At 40.0% G+C, this 27274-nt stretch overlaps 1 protein-coding gene across 1 annotated transcript in view; it reads right to left on the bottom strand.

Annotated features, from left to right (window-relative positions):
* Positions 1-26879, bottom strand: part of GRB14 (growth factor receptor bound protein 14) — a 122078-nt gene extending 95199 nt beyond the window's left edge. The window contains exons 1-2 of the mRNA XM_061135192.1: positions 26609-26879; positions 25220-25352 (exon numbers count right to left, since the gene is read on the bottom strand). Of these exons, the coding sequence (XP_060991175.1) occupies positions 25220-25352; positions 26609-26799 (324 nt within the window). The 5' untranslated portion in view covers positions 26800-26879. The remainder of the gene's footprint in view (positions 1-25219; positions 25353-26608) is intronic.
* Positions 26880-27274: the final 395 nt, after the last annotated feature.

Raw genomic sequence — 27274 nt, 5'->3', positions numbered from 1 at the left:
GCATTGCACCCTCTTTCATTTTACAGACATATAACTATAGAGGTCATAATTGTGATCTGTATTCATCTGCACAATAAATATTGCTAAGTATTTCAAAATTATATGAAAGGGATTACAGAGAAAAATTAGATGTAGTCTCTCCTATCAAGGGCTTATAATCGAGTAAAACACCTATAATTTGTCTTAGTTATATAAGCACTAAAGGTGCCACTCACTGTCTCTAAATCTAAAAATAAACTGAAGTATTTAATTAACTATAGCAGATACCAGGGAAGCCTGGTATGCTGCAGTCCATGGGATCACAAACAGCTGGACACAACTGAGCAACTGAACAACAATAACCTGATAACAATTCCCAAGGCATAAAAGAAATTAGATTGATTGTAATAGAAATAAGGGAAAGGGAGGAAGGAAAGAGGGGACGAAGGGAGGAGAGAGAAGGATAGAAAAGAAAACTTCTCTTCTATCTTGAGAAATAGAAAAATATAGAAAAATGAAAAGACTTCATCCCATCTCTGGTGAGTTTAAGAACTGATACCTTGAATGGGGGAAGATATTGGGAAAGATGAAAAGGAAAGAAAGTAAACAAATCTCTAGGATTCTTAGAAGAAAGAGGGGAAAGCACCAGGAGTTGATCTGAACTGAGAAATGTTATCAGCAAGATATCCTGAACCTTGCTATTGCTCCCTTTCTTCTCCTTATCCCCAAAGAGAGCACACTTCCAGTTGCACAGAGCCCCCAGAACCTGCTCTCCTTCATCCCTAGGCATAAGAAGTCTGCCCCCAGCTGATGCTAAGAGCGAGGTGAGGTGCTCACTCCCACTGCTCATGAAAGAACAGAACCCAGTTCCTCTACCACAGTCAAAGGGAGAGGCTGGACTGACGGGTTCACAGATACCAAGCCAGAATTTGGAAAGCATCATCCCATAGAAAATCAACAAATATGGTGATTATTTAAAGTACTATATATTAGGCATATTATGTGTTAAATTGAAATTTGCTTATCACAGTTTACATAGGGAAATGCATTCCAAGTTACTAAATTCACCAAGGAAGTTCTGGAATACAGGGCTTCCCCAGTGGCTCAGACAGTAAAGAATCCACCTGCAATGCAGGAGACCCAGGTTTGATCCTGGCAACCCACTCCAATATTCTTGCCTGGAGAATTCCATGGACAGAGGGGCCTGGTGGGCTACCATCCATGGGGTTGCAGAGTTGGACACACCTGAGCATTTTACTTCCTGGAATACAAGTTGCATATATGCTGAGTTTACCCATATAGGAAATGAGCATTCATTATTTGTGTGTATGCTTCTTTTTCTAACATTACTTACTATATTTGAATATTAAGTGAAACATCCATTTACACTGGAATGTAACTTTTTAATGATAGTTAAATCATATGAAATGGCTGGGTTGGGTAATCCTGGAACAAACACTGTTTGGGGCTCCTTTCTGAGGTTGTATAAAAGCTCTTTCCGTCTATTCCCTTGGTGTCTCTGTGCTATATTTACATGTCTTGGCTTTACCAGGTATAAAGTGAAAATTAATGATCTAGGGTATTCCAGCAGCAAACGCAGCAGTCAGACTAGAGTTTGACTGTGACCATGACTGTCAGGATGACTTGAAAGGAACATGTCACTTCATTTCTCTGGAATGCAGCTTTTCCCTATAAAAGGGAGTGGTTAAGTAAGATGTTCCCCAGAGTTCCTTCCAGTTAGCACCATCTATTCTTCTCTCAGGAACTTTGCTTGTGTTCTGTTTATCCTATTGCTGCATAACAAACTGCCCCAAAACATGGTGACTTAAAACACGAATGCTTTTATCGTATCACAGGAATTTGTGGATCACGACATGACTTGGCTAAGCACTTCTTCAGTTTTGCATGATGTCAATTGGCTAAGCACTTCTTCAGTTCGGCATGATGTCAATAGAAGTCACAGGTATTCAGCCAGAAGATGGGCAGGTCTGGAAGATTCAAGATTGTGTCACTCTGGTGTCCAGCACCTTGGCAGGGATGCCTAAAAAGCTGGGCTTGGCTGAGACTATCAATCAGAGAGCCTAAATATGGCCTCTCCCACATGGTGATCCCAATACAGTCAGACTGAACTCAGACAAGAAAGCTGGGGGCTTCCAAAGAGAGGATTCTAAGAAACAGTACATGGAAACCACCAGTCTTTCAAAGCCTTGGACCAGACAGAGTCACTTCCACTGTGTTATACTGGTCAAGTAATCAGACCCATCAAAGATTCTAGAATACCAAGATATAATGCTACCTCTCACTGGGCGGAGGGGTGGGGGGTAGGGGGGTGGGGGGGCAGCAGGGGTAGGCTGTAGAAAGAATCAACATGCACTTTTAATCCAGCATATAGCCTGTATCTAAGAATTGACACCTGCAGTGACACTCATTACTCTGTCCAATATTTCACAGTAGAAAATAAAAAGATAAAAAAGGACAAACAGTCCCTGGCTTTGAAAAAGTTCTCAACACAACAAAAAGAATGGCAAAGGAAGCATTCCTTTTCTGCTTAGTAAACTAACTCAAGCTGATTTATTCTATTGTTACTAATAGAACATTAATAACTGATAAAAGCATGTATGGGGAAATGCCACATTATAAACAGAGTCTACCTATAAACTAGGTCTAGAAGGAAAGAAAAAAAGTTTTAGGATATGGAATTCACTTCCAATTTCTCAGTGATATAATTTAGTCTAAATGATATGTATCTTCAATTCCTAGGCAAAACACTGTAAAACTTTACTCAACAAATAGTCTGCAGGAAGTATCTGTCAATTCTAGTTTTATAATCAACTAACCATTTAGCTTATCAGACTCTTAATTCTTACAACTGGAAAAAAAAAAAAGCCCTAACTGGAAGAGATGCTAGCTACAACCAGTGTTTGTAACATAATGTGAAAATGTGGAAAGAAACCAGAATTATTTAAATACATAATTAAAATATTTTTCCTCAATTAACTGATTAAAACATCTGATCACGTGGTCCTTCCTTAAATAGACCATTTGTCTCAATACTTTCCTAATGGTCAAAATGAAATGAATTAACGATGCAATCTCGAATAATTCATATTAAAACAATTAGGTCACAGGTTCTCTGGGTCATTTAAAGCACGCTCCCTCTGCTGTCTGTTTTCCGAACTAACTACAGACAAAACCATATCCCAACAGCGCCCTCCTGTGTGATCTACACCAGCAACCACTTGAGCAGTCACACAGCTGTGCCAATTCTCATTGCCACAGAAATTCTTTATTAAGCAACAAATACGCTTTATTTTTAAAGGCAATGCAATTTCAGATCAGCTTGGAAAGAAAGTAAAAATATTTAGACAAGTGCTATCGTTCAGAAAATACAGAACCACAAATGGATGTAAAGCATGGGGATGTACATGTGGAGTAACACTTCCACAATAATGGTGGATTGCCTAATTCTTTCTCTGCAAGAGAAATGCGTTTTTTCCAACCCAACCCAATCAGAACAATCCCAAGTTGTCCTCCAAAGTGGTCTACAGACAACCTGCACCAGCATCATATGAATCACCTGTGAAGCGTTTGTTAAATGTTCTAATACCTCGACCCCACTCCAGACCTATGGAAACAGACTCCCCAGGAATAGGACCCAAGAATCAGCACTGATATCAAACATTCTAGGTATGTGACACATGCCCAGTGAGGCTTGAGAACTGCCACCCTAACGCATTACAAATATAAAACGACTTCTCTGGGACTGGAAGGTAATCATGTTAATAAATGAAGGATCACACATGCATATGTATGGCTGAGTCCCTTTGCTGTTCACCTAAAACTACACCAACATTGTTATAATTGGCTATACCTCAATACAAAATGTTTCTGGTATTAAAAAATTTAAAAATGAAGGATTACTAACTTCTGTTAAAAGTGTTCATCACTCAGCTGTGTCTGACTCTTTGCAATCCCATGAACTGTAGCCCACCAGGCTCCACTGTTCATGAAATTCTCCAGGCAAGAATACAGGAGTTTGTTGCAATGCCTCCTCCAGGTGGTCTTCCCAACCCAGGTATCAAACAGGGGTCTCCTGCATTGCAGAGAGATTCCTTAGTGTCTGAGTCACCAGGGAAACCCACTAAGCTTTTTTAATGGAATTTAATTTGATCTCTGAACACTTGAATCATTTTTGATTCCATGTTTCAAACGCCAGGATTCTTTGCGCTGACATTTACAGCCTTACATTTAGTCTGACAATGGGTATTGGACTTGCTACAGGTGACAATGCAACGGCAGCACAGATTCACTACCAAATCTTTCCTCTCCGTGGATGACCTGGGTTCTATCCAAGGCAACAGAAAGGCTGAGAGAACACACTGCTCTCCACTTCATCTACTTTGCCCAGTTGTTCTCTAGGTCACAGGGCAGGATTTTCACTAACTTAAATCTCAACTAAATCCCAGGCAGTGGTCTGTCAGCGAAAAATTAATTTAACACCCCAAAGCACAGCTAAGCTCTTTCAGTCAGAATACATCCTGACTTGAGAAGGATCCAATTTCCTGGGTAGTTTCTAGAAATCATTCGAAATCCTATAAATTAAAAAATAATAAAGATTTCTGACACTTTCTGAAACTATAATAAAAAGGGTTTGTTTAATATATTTCCTGGAAGCAATATACCAATACCATTGGAAAAACACTGGAGGTAGAGGGAGATCAGAATACAGTAAGGTAAGGTTTCACGTGCAGTTCAAAGGACAACTCTTTATTACTGTCACAATTTATGTTCTGTGACATGAAAATCGGTGATATTGAATATTGAAAGCAAAAAGGAGGAATTCTGCATGTAGTTTTTTTTTTTTTTTTGCATGTAGTTTTTAAGTAGAATGCCACCTATCAATTTGGTGTTAGGCACTCAGGGCTGGAATTCTGAAAATCTTGGATCAAGTTTTGGCTACGCAAGCCTCTACGATTTAACCCTCGATCTCTGACTCAGCTTCTTTCCATAAGTAAAACTGAGAAAACACTAACTCTTCTACAGACTACCTTCAGATAGTAAAAGGATAACAGCGATAACCTATTTGAAAGTACCTTGCAAGTTGTACCATCAGTAACACAGGCAGGAAGCTCCACGTACCCTCAGAAACTGGCATGAGAAGTCATACTGCTCTGAACAGCCTGGACCTCCACAATCTGGGAGCCAGTTTTACTGGTTTTGAAAAGCCATTCTTCTCAAAGAAGTAAAAAAGCATTTTTATATTTAAATTCTATGCAATTACTAAATTTTATATATCCAGAGATAAACTAATCAACTTCAAGCTAATGTGTGAAAAGAACCTCTGGGTAAATCTCACACTGGCACTGTTCCATCAGGCACACTGGTCACATCCTGTATGAGAGATGTCTCAGAAATGCCTACCTCTAGAATTCTACCATGCAAAACAATTCATAGTAGGGGCATGGTCTATTAATAACAATCATTTTTTGTTTTCAAAAAAATTTTTAAGGTGCGGGAGGAGAATAGAGGAAGGGAAGAAGAAGGGAAGGGTCATCAGGAGTGTGCAAATGTCACTAATATAAGTTGGCCTGAATGTGGATCCTGCCGCTGTTACTTCTCATCTGTGTAAAATTGATCAAATAACAATCTTTCTTAGACCTGAACATCTTCCTCTATAAGATGGATATGATGATAGCATCTACTTCACTGAGGTATTGGGAAAAGTATGCATTATAAAACTCATCTTCTTAGCACAACATCTGGTGCATTGTAAGGACTGAATAAATATTACTGATAGTAGTAATAACTAAGTTATTACCTTTAAATAAGCTTCTAGACTGATGGGTGAAAGGAATATCCAGGGCTAAAATATCTTAATTTCTAAAGAATAACTGAGAAATATCTCATGACACTCTGGATAGACAAAATGAAAATAAGACCAAAATGATGACATAAGTGTACCTATACCAAACACAATGACAGGTACAAAGCAGACACTCAATAAATACTGGTTGAACAGACTGGCAACATGTTGAGAAAAAAACAAAAGTGTTTACGATCCATTAGCAAACCTTTGAAGCAGCCTAGACTATCAAGCTTCATTTTTCACTCTTGACTGAAGACACTAATGTCATCTATATTTGTGTGCATATGAAGCAAAACTGAGAGGGACAATTACTGTAATGAAAGAATACAATTCAATAATATACTGACATACTGGAGGAATGGATCAAAATTTAGACTTAAATAGGGAAAGGTAAAATATTACAAACAATTACAGTTAAATTTATTTTCTAACCATTATACACAATCTTGGTCTATATGCAATTCATAAGAAAGCACTGGTACCAGGGTTTTCTTGGTCACAGGAAAATTAAGCTCATCATTGAAAATGCTTAAGGAGACTATATGGATCATCTATCAGATATTTTTCAGAGACAAATCCTACTTTAGGTAAAAAAAAAAAAAAACCTGTTATCTGAACCATCTGTTCAATTCAGCAAGTATTTATAGAGGGTCTACAAGATGCCAGGCAAAAGGCTGGGGTCTGGAAATGCTCTGACGTCTGAGGCAAACTTGGTTCCTGCTGCCCCCAGAGAACTTCCTGGATAGTGGAACAATGATATATAAACAGATGGATGATGCAACTTACTGAGCGAAAGACAGAGCACCGACCACAGAGCTGGGAGAGAAAGAGAAAACTCTCTCAGCCTAGTGTTCAAAGAGAGGTATTGGAAGCTAGCTTTGTACCTTGGGCTTCCCTAGTGGCTCAGATGGCAAAGAATCCACCTGCCATGTGGGAGACCTGGGTTCAATTCTAGGGTCAGGAAGGTCCCCTGGAGGAGGGCATGGCAACCCACTCCAGTATTCTTGCCTGGAGAATCCCATGGACAGAGGAGCCTGGTGGGCTGCAGTCCATGGGGCCACAAAGAGTCGGATATGACTGAGCAACTAAGCACAAGGAGAAAAGAGATGCAGGAAGTCAAAGGTCTTATGTAAAGACCTGATCCTCATGCATCCAGCCTGGACTGGCGATCTGTTTCACACTTGATAATATACATGTTTCAATGCTGTTCTCTCAGATCATCCCACCCTCGCCTTCTCCCACGGAATCCAAAAGTCTGTTCTGTACATCTGTGTCTCTTTTTCTGTCTTACATATAGGGTTATCGTTACCATCTTTCTAAATCCCATATATATGCGTTAGTGTACTATATTGGTGTTTATCTTTCTGGCTTACTTCGCTCTGTATAATGGGCTCCAGTTTCATCCATCTCATTAGAACTGATTCAAATGTATTCTTTTTAATGGCTGAGTAATATTCCACTGTGTATATGTACCACAGCTTAAAGTGCTCGGGGCTGGTGCACTGGGATGACCCAGAGGGATGGGATGGGGAGGGAGGAGGGAGGGGGGTTCAGGATGGGGACACATGTAAATCCATGGCGGATTCAGGTCAATGTATGGCAAAAACCACTACAATATTGTAAAGTAATTAGCCTCCAACTAATAAAAATAAATGAAAAAAAAAAAAAACCTGATCCTCACTGGTCAGATAAGCATAAAAATGATGTACTAGAAAACTGAAAGGAGATAAGTGTGACTAAAGAACAGAGTATACAGGAGGAAAGGGCAGGTGACAGGATTAGAAAGGCGGTTCAGCTATGCAGTACCCAAGAGCCCTAGTAAAACCAGTATTCAAAGAATGATGGGGACTGTGGAATGGTTTAAGAATGTATAATCTGATTGGCCCTTTAAAACTATTAATTTTCTGTAAAAAAGAGAACTTGATACATGATCAAAGCATGCTAAAATGCTTTGAGAAAGAAGAGGTGGTTAACAAATGGTACTTGTATGAGTAGATACTCATTTGGAAAAAAATTAGAATCCTATCATGTATAAAAATAAGTCATGCTTATATTAAAGACCCAAGTATGAGGAGCAAAACGTTGAAGTGACCAGATGAAAATATATTCAAGAAATAGGAGGAAAAGATTTATTAAGATGCACAATAATATGAAACTAGATTTAACTAAACTAAAACAAAATACTCTGTATCATGACACTATTAAAAAAAGTTATGACAAGCCATAATTACTGAGAAAAGATCACAGCAATGTTTACAATTACAAAAAGATTAGTATTCATACTAACTATAAAGGAATCTTACAAATCAATAAAAAACACAATAGAAAAATATAGATAATTCACAAAGAAGAAACATGAATGGTCAGAAGCAAATGAAAAGATGTAGTCAATCTAAAGCAAATCAATGCCATAATTAATTTCATTACACTGGCAGAAACTTTAAAATCTGAAAATACCAGCTGTTGATAAAAAAATGTGGAAATGGAGCCACAGTACTAGTGGGTACAACCACTTTGGAGAAACAATTTGGCAGTATCTAGTGAAATTGATTATGTACCTGCTTTGCAGCCAAACAATCCCACTTGTGAATACATACAGCAGAGCATGCCTTCACATGGGCATAAGAATGTATACTTCAGTGTGTTTTTTAATGATAGAAATTAAGATTCTCAATTTTCTTCAATGGAGAAAGGATAAGTAGATTGTAATATCTACATACAGTGAAATAAAATTAAAATAAACTAGATCTACATTTACTGACATGGAATAATCAAAAATGTTGAATGAAACTGTAAGTTGCAGAGATATATATTCATACAATATATATATTTTTACATAAATCACTAAAACAAAGTACAGTGCTGTATATTGCCAAAGTATAAAAATATGAAAGGAAGGATGTTCACCCACTTCAGGACAGTGGCTCCCTCACTACAGGAAGATAGGAGAGACAGAACAGGATGGAGAACAAAAGAATAAAGGGAGCTACCATGAAGGAACAACCTCCTGTTTCCTCAAAAGAAAAAATAAGTACTTCTCCACATGTTTGGAATTATTTCATGGTTAAAAGCATATTATTACATGTTACAAAGTAGATGAACTTCAAAAACTTGCTAAGTGAAAGAAACCAGACACAGAGGTCATACATTATATGATTTCATTTATATGAAATATCTAAAGTGAGCTAAATGCATAGAGACAGGAAGCAAATTACTGGTTGCCAGGGGTTGGGGGAAGGCATGGGGTGGGGAGTGACTTAATGGATACAGGGTTTCCATTTGGGGTGATGGAATTAAACAGAGGTAATTATTGCACAACACTGTAAATGTACCAAATGCCACTGAATTATATACTTAAAAATGGTTAATTTTACATTATATGAATTTTAGCTCCTCAATTAAAAAAAATGTTTTAAGCACATTACACTTTTAGGAGTAGAATAAGACTAAAAATAGAATAATCAGTGAGGAAACCCTCAATTATGAGATGATTTGGCCTGAACTACAACAATGGCAGAGAGTGCATTAAAAAAAATAGATAAGTTCAACGGTTGTTTTTCCAAGAGAAGTTTGTAACCAGCTGAATGAGGAGACAGAAGAATCCTGAGGAGCCAAAAGAGAAGGAAGATTTCTGATATTCTTCCAGTATAAGCAGAGAGCATGCTATTCCCTAGGAAAGGCAACACAGAAGAAGCAAATTTAACAGGAGAAGTATTAATTTGGTTTGGAATATGCTGACTGTGCAATGCCTATGGTCTGCACAAAAGAAGATACTTAGCAAGCAGCCCAGGAAAACCGAGTCTAGACTTATATATAGAGGCCACGGGAGTAGATGAGATTGCCCCAACAATAAAATGAAAATAAAATGAAAACAAAAAGCTATAGTATAAAACCCTAAGGAACACCAACATCAAGATCTTCCAACAGAGGCCTATAAGAGGTAGAAGCCAAGAAAATGTTTCACAAAGGAAAGGGTAGTCAAAAAAGCCCCAAACTGCCGAGGTATCAAAATAAGCACTGAAGTAGGTCTTCAGGAATATGGTGGTCTTTAGAGATTTTAGTGAGAACAATTTCCTGCCATGCTGCAGGAAAGTCAAGTGGAAAAAAACACTTCAAATGTTTAACAACCCAATACCCTCAAGATTAATGATACAGCTACCAATAAAATCAGAGACATTTCAGCGAGAAAGAACTTTGGCTAGAAAAGAACCGAGAAGGAAAAGAGAGATGACAGCTGATCCTCTTGAGGATTACAAAAAGCCCCTTTCCACAGACCTGAAAACTACACTAGGGTCTCTCAAATTTTTCTACCAGAAAATTCTTTTCTATCAAGAATACAAAAGAAAGTCATTACACAGCACTTGCCTTCTCAGGGTAGGCAAGAACTCTAAGGTATACAATTTGTTCTTTAAAATCCATGTAAATTGTGCATTTGACTCATAAAAACAGGAGTGTTTGTTCTAACAAAAAAGTGTTTCTTCTCATTTTCAATTAAAATTATTGTTCCAGAAAGGTGTTCCATGTTTATCGTGCAACGTCCCATATGGCCTTCCCACCATTCTCATACACACCATATGCATATACACACTATATCCTCCCACTTTGAGAAACACGGAGGGCATGCTTCATTTCCTCTGGAAATTTCTGCAGAAGGATCTGCTGGAGCACAAGGCTCATGAACTACTACATGACCTATAAACCTTTCTTCCTTTCACTTTTCTTAAAACTATCTTCAACCTTCAAAATATGTTTCATGGAACTGAATGGCTACATCCATGTGGAAAGGACTTTAATTATACCACTTCCTCATCTTTCTTGACAGAAGAGTCCTAATTTATCAAGTGTTCTTTGCATGGAGGTTGATCCAATGCTTTCAAATCACCTTTCCCTAAACCTTTCCCATTTATTTCCCAAGGCATAGACATGGTTTGGTAAAGAAGTCCTTTTGCCTTCGGGACAAAGACAGGTTCAGTCTAAATGAGGTCATTAAAACAAAACATCAAGTTCCCAGTGCCCTAAGATTCTAAGCCAATGACCTACAGAATGTTCCAGGTGATCTTAATTTCCCTGGCACAGCACAGTAAGAGTACTGTAATATAATGCAAAATGTTTCTGAAGAGAAACTAGATACTGGCCTGAGTCTTGCCAATACCCAGCTAAATAATACCAAAGTACCCCTTTCATCTGAATACTGGGCTTCGTCACCCTTCCCAAGAATGAAAGTAATCTTCTACTGTGAATGTGGGTTGACTAAAAAGCTTTTACTGGACTTAGTCCCATAAAGCATACATGCTTTTTAACTGGCACACATGGGCTGGTAAGACTGAAAATGCTTACAAGGAGACCAAAGAGACAAGAGCAGCACTTATTCTGAGCAACGGTAATTCAGATTTAGAATGTGCTAATAGTGGTAAATCAATACTCAAAAGTTTATTCTGACGAGGATCTCTCTTAACATCTAACAATATCAGAACCTTCCCAGTAACTAAATTTTACTTCCCTAAGTTTTCTTCCAAACTCTTTACCATTTATATTAAACTATCAGTACGTTCTTAAACATACCCTCATTCCTTCTCTTAATAATACCTACTTCCTCTGCTCCTTTCCCATGCATTAATTCATTCATTTATTCTTTCATTCAGCAAAATGTACTGTTGTTGTTTAGTCGCTCAGTTGTGTCCAACTCTTTTGACCCCGTGGACTGCACAACACCAGGCTTCCCCGTCTTCCACCATCTCCCGGAGCTTGCTCAAACTCATGTCCATTGAGTCGGTGATGCCATCCAAGCATCTCATCCCCTGTCATCCCCTTCTCCTCCTGCCTTCAAACCTTCCTAGCATCAGGGTAAGGGTCTATTAAATGCCAGACAATGCTCTATCTACTGGAAACTGAACAGCATATAAAACAAAGTCCCTGCTCTCACAGGGCTTATACTCTAGTGAAAAAAGGCACTGGCAGAATAAACAGAAACATGTATGAACATATAATATGCCAGCTGACAGTAAGTGCTAGAGAATAATTAAGCTGAATAACGGAGAAAAGAGTGCAGAGGTGACAGAAAGCAACATCAATCTCTGAATTCCATCTGAGCTAAAATTCATTTTTAATGATCAATCATCCACTAAGTCTGCAGGAACGTGGGTGGACCTAGAGATTACTATACTAAGTAAGCCAGAGAGACAAAGACGTATTATATGATATCACTGATATGTGGAATCTAAACTATGATACAAACTATGAACTTTTTTACAAAACATAAACAGACTCACAGACATAGAAACAAACTTACAGTTCTCAAAAGGGAAATGGAATAGGAAAGGGATAAATTAGGAGTTTGCGATAAGCAGACACAAACTACTATATATAAAATAAACAACAAAAGTCCCACTGTATAGCACAGGGAACTATATTCAATACTGTGTAATAAAACCACATAGAAAAAATATGAAAAAGAATATATATATATATAATATATATAACTGAATCACTTTGCTGTATACCAGAAATTAACACAATACTGTAAATCAACCATAAATCAATTCTGAAAATTTTAATTCTTCTAAATTAAATAATAAAAAAGGTTTAGGACTGTAAACTTAGTGCATTCAGTTTAAGAAAAATGTCAACCATATAACTGGAAAAGTTAGTCCTTACTCTCAAATCAATCAGACAAATCAGACTAATGTTCTATCAAATAAAGTCCAGCTTTACTTTTCAGTTCAAATGGAGGCATCAATATGCATTCTGAGAAAAAATATTTTAAAAACCACTAATAATTAATTATCAAACATATTTCTAAAGAAATAGCTGAAAGCACTCAAAATTAAAATAATATAGAATTAAGAGTTCTGAGTAGTATGACGAAGTGCTAGGAAGGCCATGGAATTCCTTTGATAATTGTGTGAATGTACACTTATACACTGATTTTCAGCTTTTGGATGTAATTTTTAACAATTAAGTATAAAATCAGAAATGGTTTCACTAATTATAGTATTCATCATGATAAAGTTTTCTTATGGTTTTAATGAAAGCAAACGGTATATACTTCTAAAAATTAGCCTCTAGTGTATTTTATTGACGATGTTGTCATTGTTTAGTCACCTAGGTTGTGTCCAACTCTTTCGGATCTCATGGACTGTAGCCCACCAGGCTCTTCCGTCCATGAGATTTCCCAGGCAAGAATACTGGAGTGGGTTGCCATTCCCTTCTCCTAGGGATCTTTCCAACCCAAGGACTGAACCCAAATCTCCTGGATCATCAGGAGGATTCTTTACCACTGAGCCCCCATGGGAGGCCATTAGACTAATAGCAAGTGGAAAATTCTAATGTATTTTATGATAACACAGGTTGGGAATAGACTGGAATGAATCGTTCACTATATAATTTGATAAAATACCACAATACTAAGTAAGACACATAAAAGCTGAAAGAAATTATGTATAAATTATATCCTTGAGACGCGGCGGCACACAATCCAAGACTGCCCTTTTCAGGACTGAAGGACTACTTTTCCCCACTGTTACAGTGTCAGCCACTAAGACCCGGCTAAGGGTCACGGGCGGGGCAGGCAAAATATCAGACGCGACTGAGCGGCTGAGGACACATGCTTCCCAGATGGCTGAGTGGTAAAGAATCCGCCTGCCAATGCAGGAGCTGAGAAGGTCCCCTGAAGGAGGAAATGGCAACCCATACTAGCATTCTTGCCTGAGAAATCCCATGGACAGAGGAGCTTGCGGGCTACAGTCCATCGGGTTGCAAAGGGTCAGACATGACTGAGCGACTGAGCACACACACGCATGCAAGTCTTCCCCACCTGTCACTGCTCTCAGCGGAGGACAGTCCCCATGTTCAAGCTCAGGTCCCCGCTGAGCAGCCTCTGTGCCCTCATTCTGAACAATTCCATAGGCCTCTGCAGCTCCAGCTCCTATGAGATCAGCTGATGCTTCTGCTGTGGCTGCACTGCGGCCCAACTTGTCCTGTGCTCATCCCACAGACAGGGTTTCCAAGCGCCCTGAGCCCCAGCACCCTTCATGCAGGGAAACCTAGGCTCCAAGTCGGCTCCCCAAGGAACTTCCCTCACCCACAGAACCCACTCAGTAATAAATATAACATCAGGTGTTTGTAGGTGCACTTTCTTTCAGCTGTGGATATGTCTCAAGTGTTGAGAACAGTGGGAAAATACATATAAATTACATTTAAATATATCACAAAAGGCCATTTTCAGCATTCAGTATTTCCCACTGATGTGCTTGCTATTTGCCTTGTTCTTAGGAAACTCTCCCTCAAAAGTTATATATTCTTTGACAACAGTCAGTAGAGGCAAGAATTAAGTCAATAAATGTAAACTGAAAAACAGAAAAAGTTAAAATTGTCATTACTCCCATCATATATGTGAATTCAGAATGTTTCAACACCAGTCAAAATCCTTATTTCTAACCATATTGCCCCTGAACAAAAATATAAGGCGTAAAAAGATAAGAACCCCTTCTGATTTGTTGCACTTTGATTAATCATTAAAGGAAGCTTTCCCTGTGTGTGATGCCCTGGAGGTTTTCATGCCCCAGGGTGATGCAGTGAGACAGTTACTGTGAACACAGGTAGCTGTTAGGAAGAAGTACACATGGAGGATGAGGATCTGGAAACTAGTTATCTTAAATCTCTGAGTTTGTAAATCTCTTGGAAAGTCTTTCTGTATATATCCACAGGGTATATCTCTCCCCATTTCAACATCATAGCACTAGCCTATATCATTCATCGGTGACATTAATAGGTAATAATTTAAAACACTTGCTATAATAACAGGGCTTCCCAAGTAGCACTACTGGTAAAGAACCAGCTTGCCAACGCAAGAGACATAAAAGACAAGGGTTTGATCCCTGGGTCAGGAAGATCCCCTGGAGGAGGAAATGGCACCCCACCCCAGTATTCTTGCCTGGAGAATCCCATGGACAGAGTCTGATGGGCTACAGTCCATAGGGTCACACAGATTCGGACACAACCGAAGCAACTTAGCACGCACATGCTGGTGGTTCAGAAGGTAATGAATCTGCTTTCAATGCAGGAGACCTGGGTTCAATCCTTGGGTCGGGAAAATCTCCTGGAGGAAAGCATGGCTACCCACTTCAGTATGCTTGCTTAAAGAACCCCATGAACAGAGGAGTCTGAGAGGCTACAGTCCATGGGGTCACAAAACGTCAGACATGACTGAAGTGACTGAGCACACATGCATGCACACTGTAATGACATCTACCCCTTGCACTGAGAGACTCATATTAAAAACCCAACTCATATTTATACTTAATTTTTTTTCTAAATGCGTAGATTTTAAACACACAATAAACTGGAAGTGTAACAATCCACCATGTACTTTTCACTTATAATTCCATTAAATGAGAATAATGATTAAAATCAGAAATATGTTCACTAATTTCATTACACGTGATCAAAATTTCCTATGTGCATAATGAAAGAAAAAGATATGTACTGCTAAAATCCCACAGGTCTACGAACCTAGTATATTCATTTTTTGTAAATAGAATCTGTTAATAAAATTAGAAATATGTTTTAATGTTTTAAATTTTGATGAAGAGGAAAAAGATGACTGATAATAATTAGAATAAATATGCCAAAATGTTATTTGTTAAGTTGGTTTTAACTATTTATCTTCAATAATCCATTTACTCATTAATTATTTTCTTAAGAGAATCCAAGAACAATAAAACCACAGCATTTTATTTGGAGAGAAAAACAATAACTAGAGCAAATAAATAAATGAGACAGTTCAGATTATGGTAACTATGACCAAGGAAATATACTAGGAAATGTGATAGGATGGGGAATGAAAGTGTGGAGGGATACTTTAGGTAGACTTGTCAAAAAAGGCCTCCTTGATGAGATGATCTTACACTGGGATCTAAAGAATAAAGAGGAGTCAGCTTTGTAAATAACCCGGAAAAAAAAGGTTCCAGATGGAGAAAACAGTGAAGCCCAAGACTGTGAGGTAGGAAAAAAAGCCTGCCAAGTTCACATTCAGGCAGGACTGTCCCTCTCCAGTGGTTAGAATATGCAGAGTAGAATGCAGGTGAGGTTCAAGACATGGACAGAAAGCAAATTGTTTAGGAACCTGTAGCCAGGGCAGAATTTTAAATTTTCTCGTAAAATCAAAAAGTTTTCAACCAGAGAGTGACATAATGTGATCTACATTTTTAAAAGTTCATTTCTAGCAAGTATATGGAAAATGGACCACAACAGGCTAAAGCAGAAGCAAAAGGAGGCCATTTAAAATGTTCCTAGATGTCAGAAGACAGAGGCTCAAGTTGGGATGGTAGCAGCAGAGATGGAGAGAAGGTTATGGATTCAAGTTTATTGGGATGAAAGATGTAGCAGTACTTGAAAGAAGGCCAGAAAGAGGACTCCTTGGTTTTTGACTTGAGTGATCAAACAAATGACTTGAGCAAGCAGAGTTTAGAAAAGGACACAAGTTATAAGCCCCTCGAACCCTTTAAGCCAAGCATAACCAAGCGCATACTGAACCAAGGCCAGTCTTCAATGTTCATATCTAATCTTATAGCCTTATTTCTAAGTTTAAAAACAATTTCACCACACAAACTGACCCCTTCCAGATATGATACCTTTCTGACTTTCTCTTATTTGGATCTAGACACAATGATGCACAATGTCAAGTTTAAAAGCCCTTCTTGTCCCCATCATCTCTGTAAAGTTGGCTCCTGTGCAACTTGCCCCACAGCACCCAAATGTTTTCTTCGTCAAAGGAGGTATAGTAACCACATGAGAAGATCTAAGATTCAAAGGGAAATGCTGGGGCCAATGGGATCAAAAAAGCCTCCTAAGACACCTGTCTACTATGCAGTCATTAGTATTAACATTCCAAGAGCCATTAGAATCACTTGCTTTAGGAACAGAATAAAATTGTAGCACTCAGAGGCCCAGAAAGTGTGGGCAATAGGCTAATATCACATCACTTAGCAGCAGGACCCTATTAAAAACCTAGGTTTGTAGATTCCCAGTCCAGTATCTTTCAATCACATCATGTGGCCCTACATCTTTCTATGGAAATGGTATTAAAAGCTGGTGCAGTGGATGGTGTAAATCTACCATTTGGAGTCACGACTGTGGGTTAAAAAACTTTAATTGGCTCCTTAATAACCTAATAATCATATCTAGCATTGTATGTGCTCAGTTGCATCCAACTCTTTGCAACCCCATGGACTGTACGTAGCCTGTCAATCACCTCTGTCCATGGAATTTTCCAGGCAAGAATACTGGAGCAGGTTGCTACTTCCTCCTCCAGAGGAAATTCCCAATCCAGGGACTGAAGAAGTCTCCTGAGTCTCCTTCACTGGCAGACAGATTCTTTACCACTGCGCTACCTGGAAACCTAATCTAACATTACAACTACGGAAAAAATACAAGTGAATAAATAGCCAACTTATAAACGATCTTTCAGAATAGATGGAAACATCTGTAAACTACCAATAGTTAAAAGTGGTAATCTTGCTATTTGTGTTTATTCTCTCTGTGGCTTTGAAAACTACTCAACAAGTGGAACCAAAGGGAAGGACAAGAAGTAAAAGATACTTTTCCTATGTCAGCTCTCCCATTAGACTTCTAAACTGATTCTGAAAGTTTCCCTTCTGCTCCCTTTCTTCGGCAAAGGCTTGCAGCCATTTCCTAAGTTCTGCATTGAGCTGGCCCTTACTGGGAGTGCCGAAAGGACAATTCCCAAGTCTGCTTATCCTTGCTCAGATACTTATACAGTGGAATTTATTACTATTCCATATAAGCTGACATGTTTCAAAGCATGTTCCATAAGACTACAGAAAGCTTTTTTATATTAATTAAGATCCACATTTATATTGAACCATGAATGACTCCAATTTTCCTTCTCTTGAAAGAACTTAATATACGCCCCTAGGGAAAAACAAACTAGAAGCTGAGCTTTCAAAGAAGTAAAACATAAAAGTCATGTTGCAGATAAAGGTTGGACTGCAAACGCATCCTGCAAATTAACTAAAAATTAGAGGCAAACTTCAAACTGGAAATAAAACCTTGACAAGCAGATCTGCTAGGGGATTTAAGTTTTAAAATAGGAAGAGACAGCTGTTTTCTATTACAGTCGAAGGTATCTAGCACGAAGCAGGGAGGATCCTGAGTTGATAGTTCCTGTCCTCAGAAGCCAAGGGACCTCAATAAGAGGCAGGCTTAAAACAAAGAACAAGGAACAAGGAAGATGACCATCACTGAAGGGTGTCATCAACTGAAACCACTGTCAAGTAAACTCCCTTCAAGCAAATTAAGTGAATTGAGGTAAAGGAGTTGGATCCTGTGAACTGTGCAGGTTATGTCAGACAAATTAATCGGTGGGCTACCATATATCATTCATATATTATAAGAAATTGTGTGTCCACTGTTTTTCATTTGAGCTTTTTTCCTTAGGGCACTAGTTGTTCATCATTTCCTCCCCACCTCCATACATTATACCTACTGAACTTGCACTTCCTACTCACAGAATTTGTTTCATAACCTTTGCTGAGTGAGCAGTGGTCCAGGTCCCTTGTGTCAGCTGTGGCCACAGCTGACTGCATAAGAGCTGGACATACTGGGCTAATAGCTCTCTCCAAATATGGACTCCACTCGGTCGCCACATGCTAAACCAGCAACATGAAGAAATAGTTATTCCAATAAGGGTGGCCACATACAGTGACATGCAATCAAGACAAGCAAGACCATAGAGAAATATCAGAGGATGATATGGATTTAGAAAAAGAAGCAGAGACTATGTGCTATGTTTATGGGAAAAGAAAGAGAGAGAATGGAGAAAGTGGCTGCCTTGATTTTTTGCTGGCTTTCTGATTCCCAATTCCAGTCTCTCATGAGATCAATGAACTTTTGGCCTTCGGGTACTATAACATAACCTTTCAAACTGTTCACATGAGGCTCTATTCACCCCAAACAATCAATACCTGGATAAAATGCCAACTAAAGTCCTTTTGTAATATTTCTACCTTTTCTCAACTAAATAAAATTGTCCGCAATCTTGAAAGGTCAAATTGCTCCAGAGCCTGAAAGCAGCAGAGAATGAGTGCCCTTAATTTTGTATATATGTTAAAGAAAAATAAGAAGTCAAATCCCATGCCCTTCACCAGGCTATTATAATTCAGTGGATTTTACAAGAAGCCCCAGTATCTATATTTTTAATAAGCATCCCTGCTGATTCTGAGGAAGGTGGTCCAGTGAGAAATACTGTTCTAAAGCCTGCTTCAATATTGCTACAAGGATCTGGGCACTTTCAAATTTCTCTCAAGGAAAATTATATTCATCAAGTGCCAACATTCAAAAGTAGCACTCTGCTGCTGGAAACACGTATTTGTTTGAAACCCCAATAGGAGCAAGTATTGTTTCTGTATATTTTCTGCAAATATATGAAATTTGCATTTCATTTTACATACTATAGGATTTTGTAAAAGAGCCTGGCGGGCCTAAACACAATATATAATGCTGTTTCCGTGAAGTCATACAGCTAAAGACCTAATTTAAAGATTCTAAAATATAACCAGTTTGTAATTTGAAGATTTCATGTATCATTCCAACTTAGAAAATTTGATTATGAAAGATATTAAGTGATACCAAGGAATTTTTCACATGTAGCTCAGCTGGTCAAGAATCTGCCTGCAATGTGAGAGACCTGGGTTCAATCCCTGGGTTGGGAAGATCCCCTGGAGAAGGGAACAACTACCCACTCCAGTCAGTATTCGGGCCTGGAGAATTCCAAGGGGTCGCAAAGAGTCAGACACGACTGAATGACTTTCACCTTTCAAGGAATTTTTATTTTTGTTAGGGAATAATGGCCTGTTGATTAAATAAGAAAATGTAGTTTTCAGCAGTGCATACAAAACTGCGTAGGGATGCAATGACAGGATGTCCAGAATTTACTTTTTTTTTAAGTAATTTTATTGTGCTTCAACAAATACAATACAAATTTCAAAAAGGAATAGATGAAATAAATGAGACAAAATCTTGATAACTGCTAAATCTGGAGAATGAGAATGGGGAGTAGAGTTCTTTGCTTTCTTCTTCTATGTATATTGGAGAAATGGGTATGTAAATTTGGATAATGCAGCAGCCACAAAAGAACCACACATACAGGTTTAGTACTGCACAAATTAAAATCACTACTGACATCATGAAGGAATGATATCAGAGACCCTTTCATTGAGGACAGAGACAAACATTGTTTGATAGTCCTGGACATATGAGAAGAAAACAAAAATCAAAGGCAGAGCATATGGAAAAGAATTTCTTTAATTATTTGGAAGATAGTTTTTATTTTCCTGAGATATACAAAAAGGTTTAATTCAATATAAAATAGACCAGAAATAGTGTAGTGAGGGACAAACACATACAGAAGTGACACTTTTCGATTTCCCTTTATCTACACTGTGGAAGCATGGACAAATCACCTCTGAGTTTTGTACTTTTTAAAAAAAAAATCTTACGATCTGGATGACAGACACACTTCCTGGCCTCAGTGTGCCTGTGGACTGTAAACTACACATGAAATCCACTTATTAATAACACTGATAAAACTTACTTGATGTAGACCAATGATTTGATAGATTTTTCATATCAGTTTTAGGGAGAAGACAGAGAAGAAAGCTAGAGGGGGAAGAAAACACAAAAAGACTGCTATAGTCAAGGAAGGAAAAAGAAAAAGGAATCCAGATCCTTAGGTGGAGATCATCAAACAGCATTTGCTGCCTCACCTTTTATATTAAGGGGAGAGTTATAACTAACAACAACTGTTACAGGTTTATTACTTTGCTATTCTTACAGTTCTCAGTTTCTGCAGATACTGTACCTTCCTTAAAAGAGGGCTGTCTATGCTTCAAGAAATCCAATTTTCAGGTTCTAGCTGTGATAAGATCAGCTACATAACATTTCTTTGCCTCAATTTACTCATCTGTAGAAGACTGTTTCACCAGCTTATCTCAAAGATCTCTTCCAGCTTGAAACTTCCATGACACTATTTCTCACAGGTGATTTTTTATCTTTAAAATCTTCAGTGGCTTTATTTTGAATTAGTTATCCTACACAGTCCTGGAAAGCAATGAGCCAGAGCAACCACATACACTGAGTCCAAGAACAAAAATAACCTGGGGGTAGGCAAACTCGAGAAAAGAACTGATTCTTTTGCAAAGGCTAAAGATATTCTTTCCCTTTCTTCAAATAATAAGTGTTCAGGTATGATTTCCTGGTAAATTTTAACCAGAAACAGAAAAAAAGATACCTAAATTCATAAGTTCAGTTACTTTTCATATAAAATTTAAACTGCAAGTAACTTTTCTGGATCATGTATATGGAGGGCACACTTTAAATCTGCTTTATTGGCAAACACAAAGAAATACACTGAAGAAATATACCCAGTTAGTATTATTTAAAAAAAAAGGGGGGGGGGGGATAAAGAATCCAGATTCTATCCCAATCTAGTTCTTATTTTAAAATAAAAATATTGAAAGCATATAGTAACGTATACTTTGAGACATTTTATTTGCACAAAGAGATAAAGCATATTCTATTTGTGGCATCAATTCATTTTACCACTCATGTATTATGTAGACATCGCAAATTGTAAAAAACAAAAAAAAGTATCTATGGCCTGTAAAATGGTTTTTGACTGTGGTTTTGAAAGGCCAAGATTTAACATTGCCAGTCTGGATTCTTTCAAACTTTCTGGTCATTTATTTCTAAGTAACAAGTGCAATTCTTCACTTTTTCTATGGGGGGAAAAGAATTGCTAAAATGACTGGAATGGTTAAACAAAACAGAGAGAGACTATAAAGAAATGAGACATCGTCTCCTATAATGTTTTCAGCCATAAATAATAGTCAATAGAAACCTAGGACATCATCTCAACCAAAGGTCAGAGATAATTGGGCCTGAAATATCATCTTGTAAAGGGGTACTCTGTGTCACAAAGACACTGAGCTTGGGGGAGTTACTGACATAGAGTCCATCTGTCCCCAAAACCTCCCTCATTCCAAAGAACTAAGCATATAGAAAGGAATAAAACAAAGGATCAGTTCTAAAAGCAAAGTCTAGGTGCAGAAAAGAGAACAAAAAGAATGCAAGAGATTTCCCTGGCAGCCTGTGTGTTAGTTAAGTCACTTCAGTCGTGTCCAACTCTTTGCGACCAATGGATAGCAGCCCACCAGGCTCCTCTGTCCATGGGATTCTCCAGGCAAGAATATTGGAGTGAGCTGCCATGCCCTCCTCCAGGGGATCTTCCCAAACCAGGGATCGAACCCACATCTCTTATGGCTCCTGCAATGGCAGGCAGGTTCTTTACCAGTAGTACCACCTGGAAGTCCTGCCCTAGTGGTCCAGTAGTTAAAATCCACTTTGCAATGCAGGTGATATAGGTTCGATCCCTGGTCAGGGAACTAAGATCCCACAACCAGAGAGCCCGCAAGCCACAACTTCTGAGCCTGAGCACTCTAAAGCCCGTGCCCCACAGCAAGAGAGGCCCCCGCACCTCAATGAGAAGTCCCTCTGCTGCAACAAGAGAAACCCCTGTGTGCGGCAACTAGAGAAAGCCCGTGCTCCTCAACAAAGATCCCAGAGGCTGCAACGAAGACCCGGCACAGCCAAAATAAAAGATTGCACAAAGGAGCCTTCTTGCCCAGCTCTAGGACATCCTTCCCTTCAAGGAAATCCCAACCCTCGCACCAAGGAAGAGATGAGCAGGGAGGGCGCTTCTCCGATGGGAGTACCCTTGGGACTGGTCCCTAGGACTCAGGCCAGAACTCTGCTCGGGCCACAGCAGTCTGTGCGGGTGCAGGGCTCTTGCTGAAGGTCACTGTGGGACAGGTCACAAAGGCCCAAGTAGGGGACTGGCTGGAGGAAAGCACAGCGTAGCACCCTTCTCCCACTCTGCCAATCTGCTGAACTGGATCTGAAGAAACACTGTCATTCAGAATCAGATGTCCTACTCTAGACGGTGACTACCCACACTTGGGCCACACTCTGACTTGACCCTGACACGTACACCCACTCTTTTTTCTTCCTCTATTAACCTAATCATAAGATGTTTATTCTCTCTTTATTCAAAAGAAACCCTGCCCCTTCGACTCACCTGGCAGACACAGACTTTCTCCCAGTGTTCATTCACGAATTTAAAGCTGGAGTAAACCCAGGCCTTTCTCCCTCTTCTTCCCTTCCTCTGTTCATCTCCTAATGCTTAACCTAGCCCTACCTTTTGATAAACACCCTTTTTAATTTAATTATTTGTTTCTTTTGCTTTGTGGCAGTACTACACAGTATGTGGGATCTTAGTTCCCCAGTCAGATAGAACTCATGTCCCCTGCATTGGAAAAATGGAGTTTTAACCACTGGACCACCAGGGAAGTCCCGATAAACACCCTTTTGATGGCATTTTTGCTTAGCTCTGTGCCTCAGAGCCTAGGATGATGCAAGAAACATAGCAGGCCATCCATAAATAGGGAAAACGATGTATTAAATTCCCCAAAGGACCATTATGCCATCATCAGACATTTCCTTTCCCCATCCTGGATCACAGGGATAGTTCAAAATTAATTTTTCCATCACCATGATGCACAAATCTGTCATCCATATTCCCATCTTACATCTTAGCCCAAACACACATTATTGAACACAGATAGTAAAAGTGCAGAAAAAAGGAAAGAGAACAATAGCTGGGGCAAAATAATCAACCATCTTCTCTCTTTTCATTAACCCTTTCCTATGGCAAGCACCTGACTGTTTAAATTTGTTGCTTCTACCCTTGGAAGAAAAGCTATTACAAACCTAGATAGCATATTAAAAAGCAGAGACATCACTTTGCTGACACAGGTCTGTATAGTCAAAGCTATGGTTTTTCCAGTAATCATGTCAGGATGTGAGAGTTGGACCATAAAGAAGGCTAGACGCCGAAGAATTGATACTTTCAAACTGTGGTGCTAGAAAAGGCTCTTAAGAGTAACTTGAACGGCAAGGAGATCAAACTAGTCGATCCTAAAGGAAATCAACCCTGAATATTCATTGGAAGGACTGATGCAGAAGCTGAAGCTCCAATACTCTGGCCATTTGATGCAAAGAACAGACTCACCGGACAACACCCTGTTATTGGGAAAGATTGAAGGCAAAAGAAGGGGGCAGCAGAGGATGAGATGGTTGGATGGCATCACCAATTCAATGGACATGTATGTGTATGTATGTGAAAGTTGCTCAGTTGTGTCCGAGTCTTTGCTACCCCATGGACTACACGGTCTGTGAAATTCTCCAGGCCAGAATACTGGAGTGGCTAGCTGTTCCCTTCTCCAGGGGATCTTCCCAACCCAGGAATTGAACTGGGGTCTCTTGCATTGCAAATGGATTCTTTACCAACTGAGCCATCAGGGAAGCGCCCGGTGGACATGAGTTTGAGCAAATCCTGGGAAATAGTAAAAGACAGGGTAGCCTGGTGTGCTGTTTGTAGTACATGAGGCCACAAAGAGTCGTACATGACTTAGCGACTACAAACAACAACCCTTGCAAGAACAAGGTACATTTTACCTAGTGAAGCTTCTCTTTGTTTGCTGATTCAAGACTGGAATGATGTATATTCAGAAGAGATGGGATTAACCTAGGAAACACTTTTTTTTTTTCCAAAAAAAATATATATATAATTGTGATGCATCTCCCCACAGTTGCTTGGTTCTTGAAGTTTAATTGCTCAAGTCAGCTCCAAACTAGAAACTTGAAAGAAAATCATAAAAACTAAGTCCATACGCTAATCATCACTTACAAGTCATCTGCCTTCTGCACTCAGAAGCTTCCAAACTGAGGAATTCGCTGAAATGAAATAAAACCTGTGGAGTCCAAAATTCCATTTACCTTTCACCACAGATTCACCATTATCAATTTCCTTTAGTAAATAAGGTTGGCTTGGGTTGAAAATATGAAAGATTAAAGAAGGTATTAAAGGAACCAGTCAATTCCCTTCTCACTCTAAATCATTACCCGCTCTCCCAATTTCTGAGTTAAAACTGATCAGTTGTTATCATATATAACTCTCCACTTACAATGTGAATAATAATAGCTCCTAGGCTCTGTACTTCACATATATTCTTTAATTTAATCCATTCCAAAAGCCTGATGGGTATGTGTTTTAATGTCCCCATTATACAGATGTGAAAAGTGAGAGAAACTAATGGCAAAGAATTATGTCAGTTAACAGAGTTATTTAAAATAGGCCAAGCTAATCTTTTGCTAATATTGTAAGTTGTTGAATACCTTAAAGATTATATGATATAGAACTTCTAAGATTTTTTAATTAGAACATTTTAAAATGCATACCTGTTTTTTCCTTGAATTTGCTTTGGGAAACAGGCCTGCTGACAACACAGATGTAAATGGAGAGCAGCATAGCTCAGGAAAAGGGTTTGGAATAGATGGCATTTCCAGAACATCAAGATCTTTCTTTTTTCTCCTACACCGAGAGAACATAGGATGTAATTTACATAAAACGGAATGTAAAATATAATTGCTGTCAGGATTAAAAAGTTAAGGCCAGAATGCCCCACTCTGTGACAATACTAATATAAAGTATACAGGAAAGGTCTGTGGTGTACTATCTGTGGGTCAGAATAAAACATGTTAATTGATATAAATCAATCTCCTTTTGCATTCCTTTCTTTCTTTCTTTTGGCCTTTAAAAAAAAAAAAAAAAAAAAATCACCAGGCCTGGAAGCCCCATTTCCAGGACTTCTGATAATTTTCCTGCAACTGACATACAGACTACAGAATTATTGAAGTAAAAATCATCCTGAGGAGTTAGACATTGTTTTGCATCCACTAAATTGACAGTCTATAAACATTTAGTGAATTCATCCCTATTCTATTCTACTAATCACTTTTGCAAGTTATGGTTTATTAATTATAGCTGTGGTTCATCTCACTTCAAATTTCATTCACAATGTGGCCCACACACAGTCTGTTGATTTTTCAAGTGCTTGTAGATACTAAACTGCAAGGCAGTGTTTTTGAGGAGGTAAGTGAATAGAACTTGCTAGTATTAATGTACTTTAGTCCACTGCAGAGTAATTTTAACTTCAGTGAAGTTGAAGCACTTTGAAAATCTGAAGGGAAAAAAAAGGACACCATTTAAATGTATGAATATAAAGGACTATAGATTTTTGTATTGTTGCAGCCTTTCTCTTTCCTAAAGTATGTGTGAAATTGTGAATTCTACAGGCACTTAGGGCTGAATGCTATGGAGATTGGGAAACACTTTAAAGCCTCTATTCTTTCCTGCTGATCAGCTAGATGCTCAAATGTCAATCCGTACTTTGCCTCTCCAGGGTCGCTCTAAGACTCCATGTGGGAGGCGAACTGATTTATTCTGATTTTTTATAATACATAAAAGGGATTTGTTTTTTGTTTTTTAACTCAGTAACGAAGGAAGGAGGGTGGTCAGCCTGGGGCTCGGCCTCCTAGTTCACACCGATGGGCAGAGGCGAGAGCGACCCGGAGCTCTCAATGAAACGGTGATGCTATTTATAAGGCGCTGGGAGATCGCAATGTCCTGCCCATCTGGTAGGAGCCAGCTCAAAGGGAATTGTCTTCAGAGACTTTCTCAAACTTGGCCCAGCTCCGGGCACATGGCTCACCCCCTAGGACCGCCTCCTCACCCCTCGCCGGCTGCCAACCCAGGACACTCCCCCGCGCCCTCCGAGGGCTGCCTACCTGTCTGCCGCACAGCCGCGGGTCGCGTCCGGAGGGGGCAGGAGCGCCCGCGCGTGCAGCCAGGGGGCCGGCGCCAGGTCGCGGGCGTCGCCCCTCCCCTGGGCAGCGCCGCACACCTGGGCGGCCAGCGGCGAGTCCCGGGCAGCCGCCCGACCCGCGGCGCTCTGCCCATCTTGCAGGGAAGTGGTCATTGTCGCCGGCCGGGGGGCTCGGGCGTCATGGGAGACCCGGCGCGCGGGGAGAAGGAGACCGGGCGGCGGGAGGCGAGGTGCCGGTTCGGCAGCCCGAGCGCGCTGCAGGTGCGGTGGCCTCGCCGCCTGCGCTCTGGACCCGGGCGGCTCAGACGCTCGGCCGAGCGGTAGGCGAGGCGGCGGGGGAGGGGAGGGGGCGGAGGAGGAGGGTGGGGAGAGGGGAGGAGCGGCGGGTGGGTGGGGGCCGCGGGCGGCGGGGCGAGGCGCGGAGGGGGCGGGGAGGGCGCCGGGCGGGCCCCGCTCGCGGCCCGGGGCGCCGGGGGGCGCTGGCTGGGGGCCCGCGCCGCCCGCGCGGGGGCCTGGCTGCCGGCTCCCGAGGCTCCGGCCGCCGGCTTCCCAGGTGGGCGCCGGAGCGCGAGGCTGAGCCCGAGGTCGGGGCGGATCCACGTCGCGGGAGGCGGGATCCATGTGATCC

This window comes from Dama dama, chromosome 33, assembly GCF_033118175.1.
Source record: "Dama dama isolate Ldn47 chromosome 33, ASM3311817v1, whole genome shotgun sequence".
NCBI lineage: Eukaryota > Metazoa > Chordata > Mammalia > Artiodactyla > Cervidae > Dama > Dama dama.
This window is presented reverse-complemented; position numbering and strand designations above follow the sequence as displayed.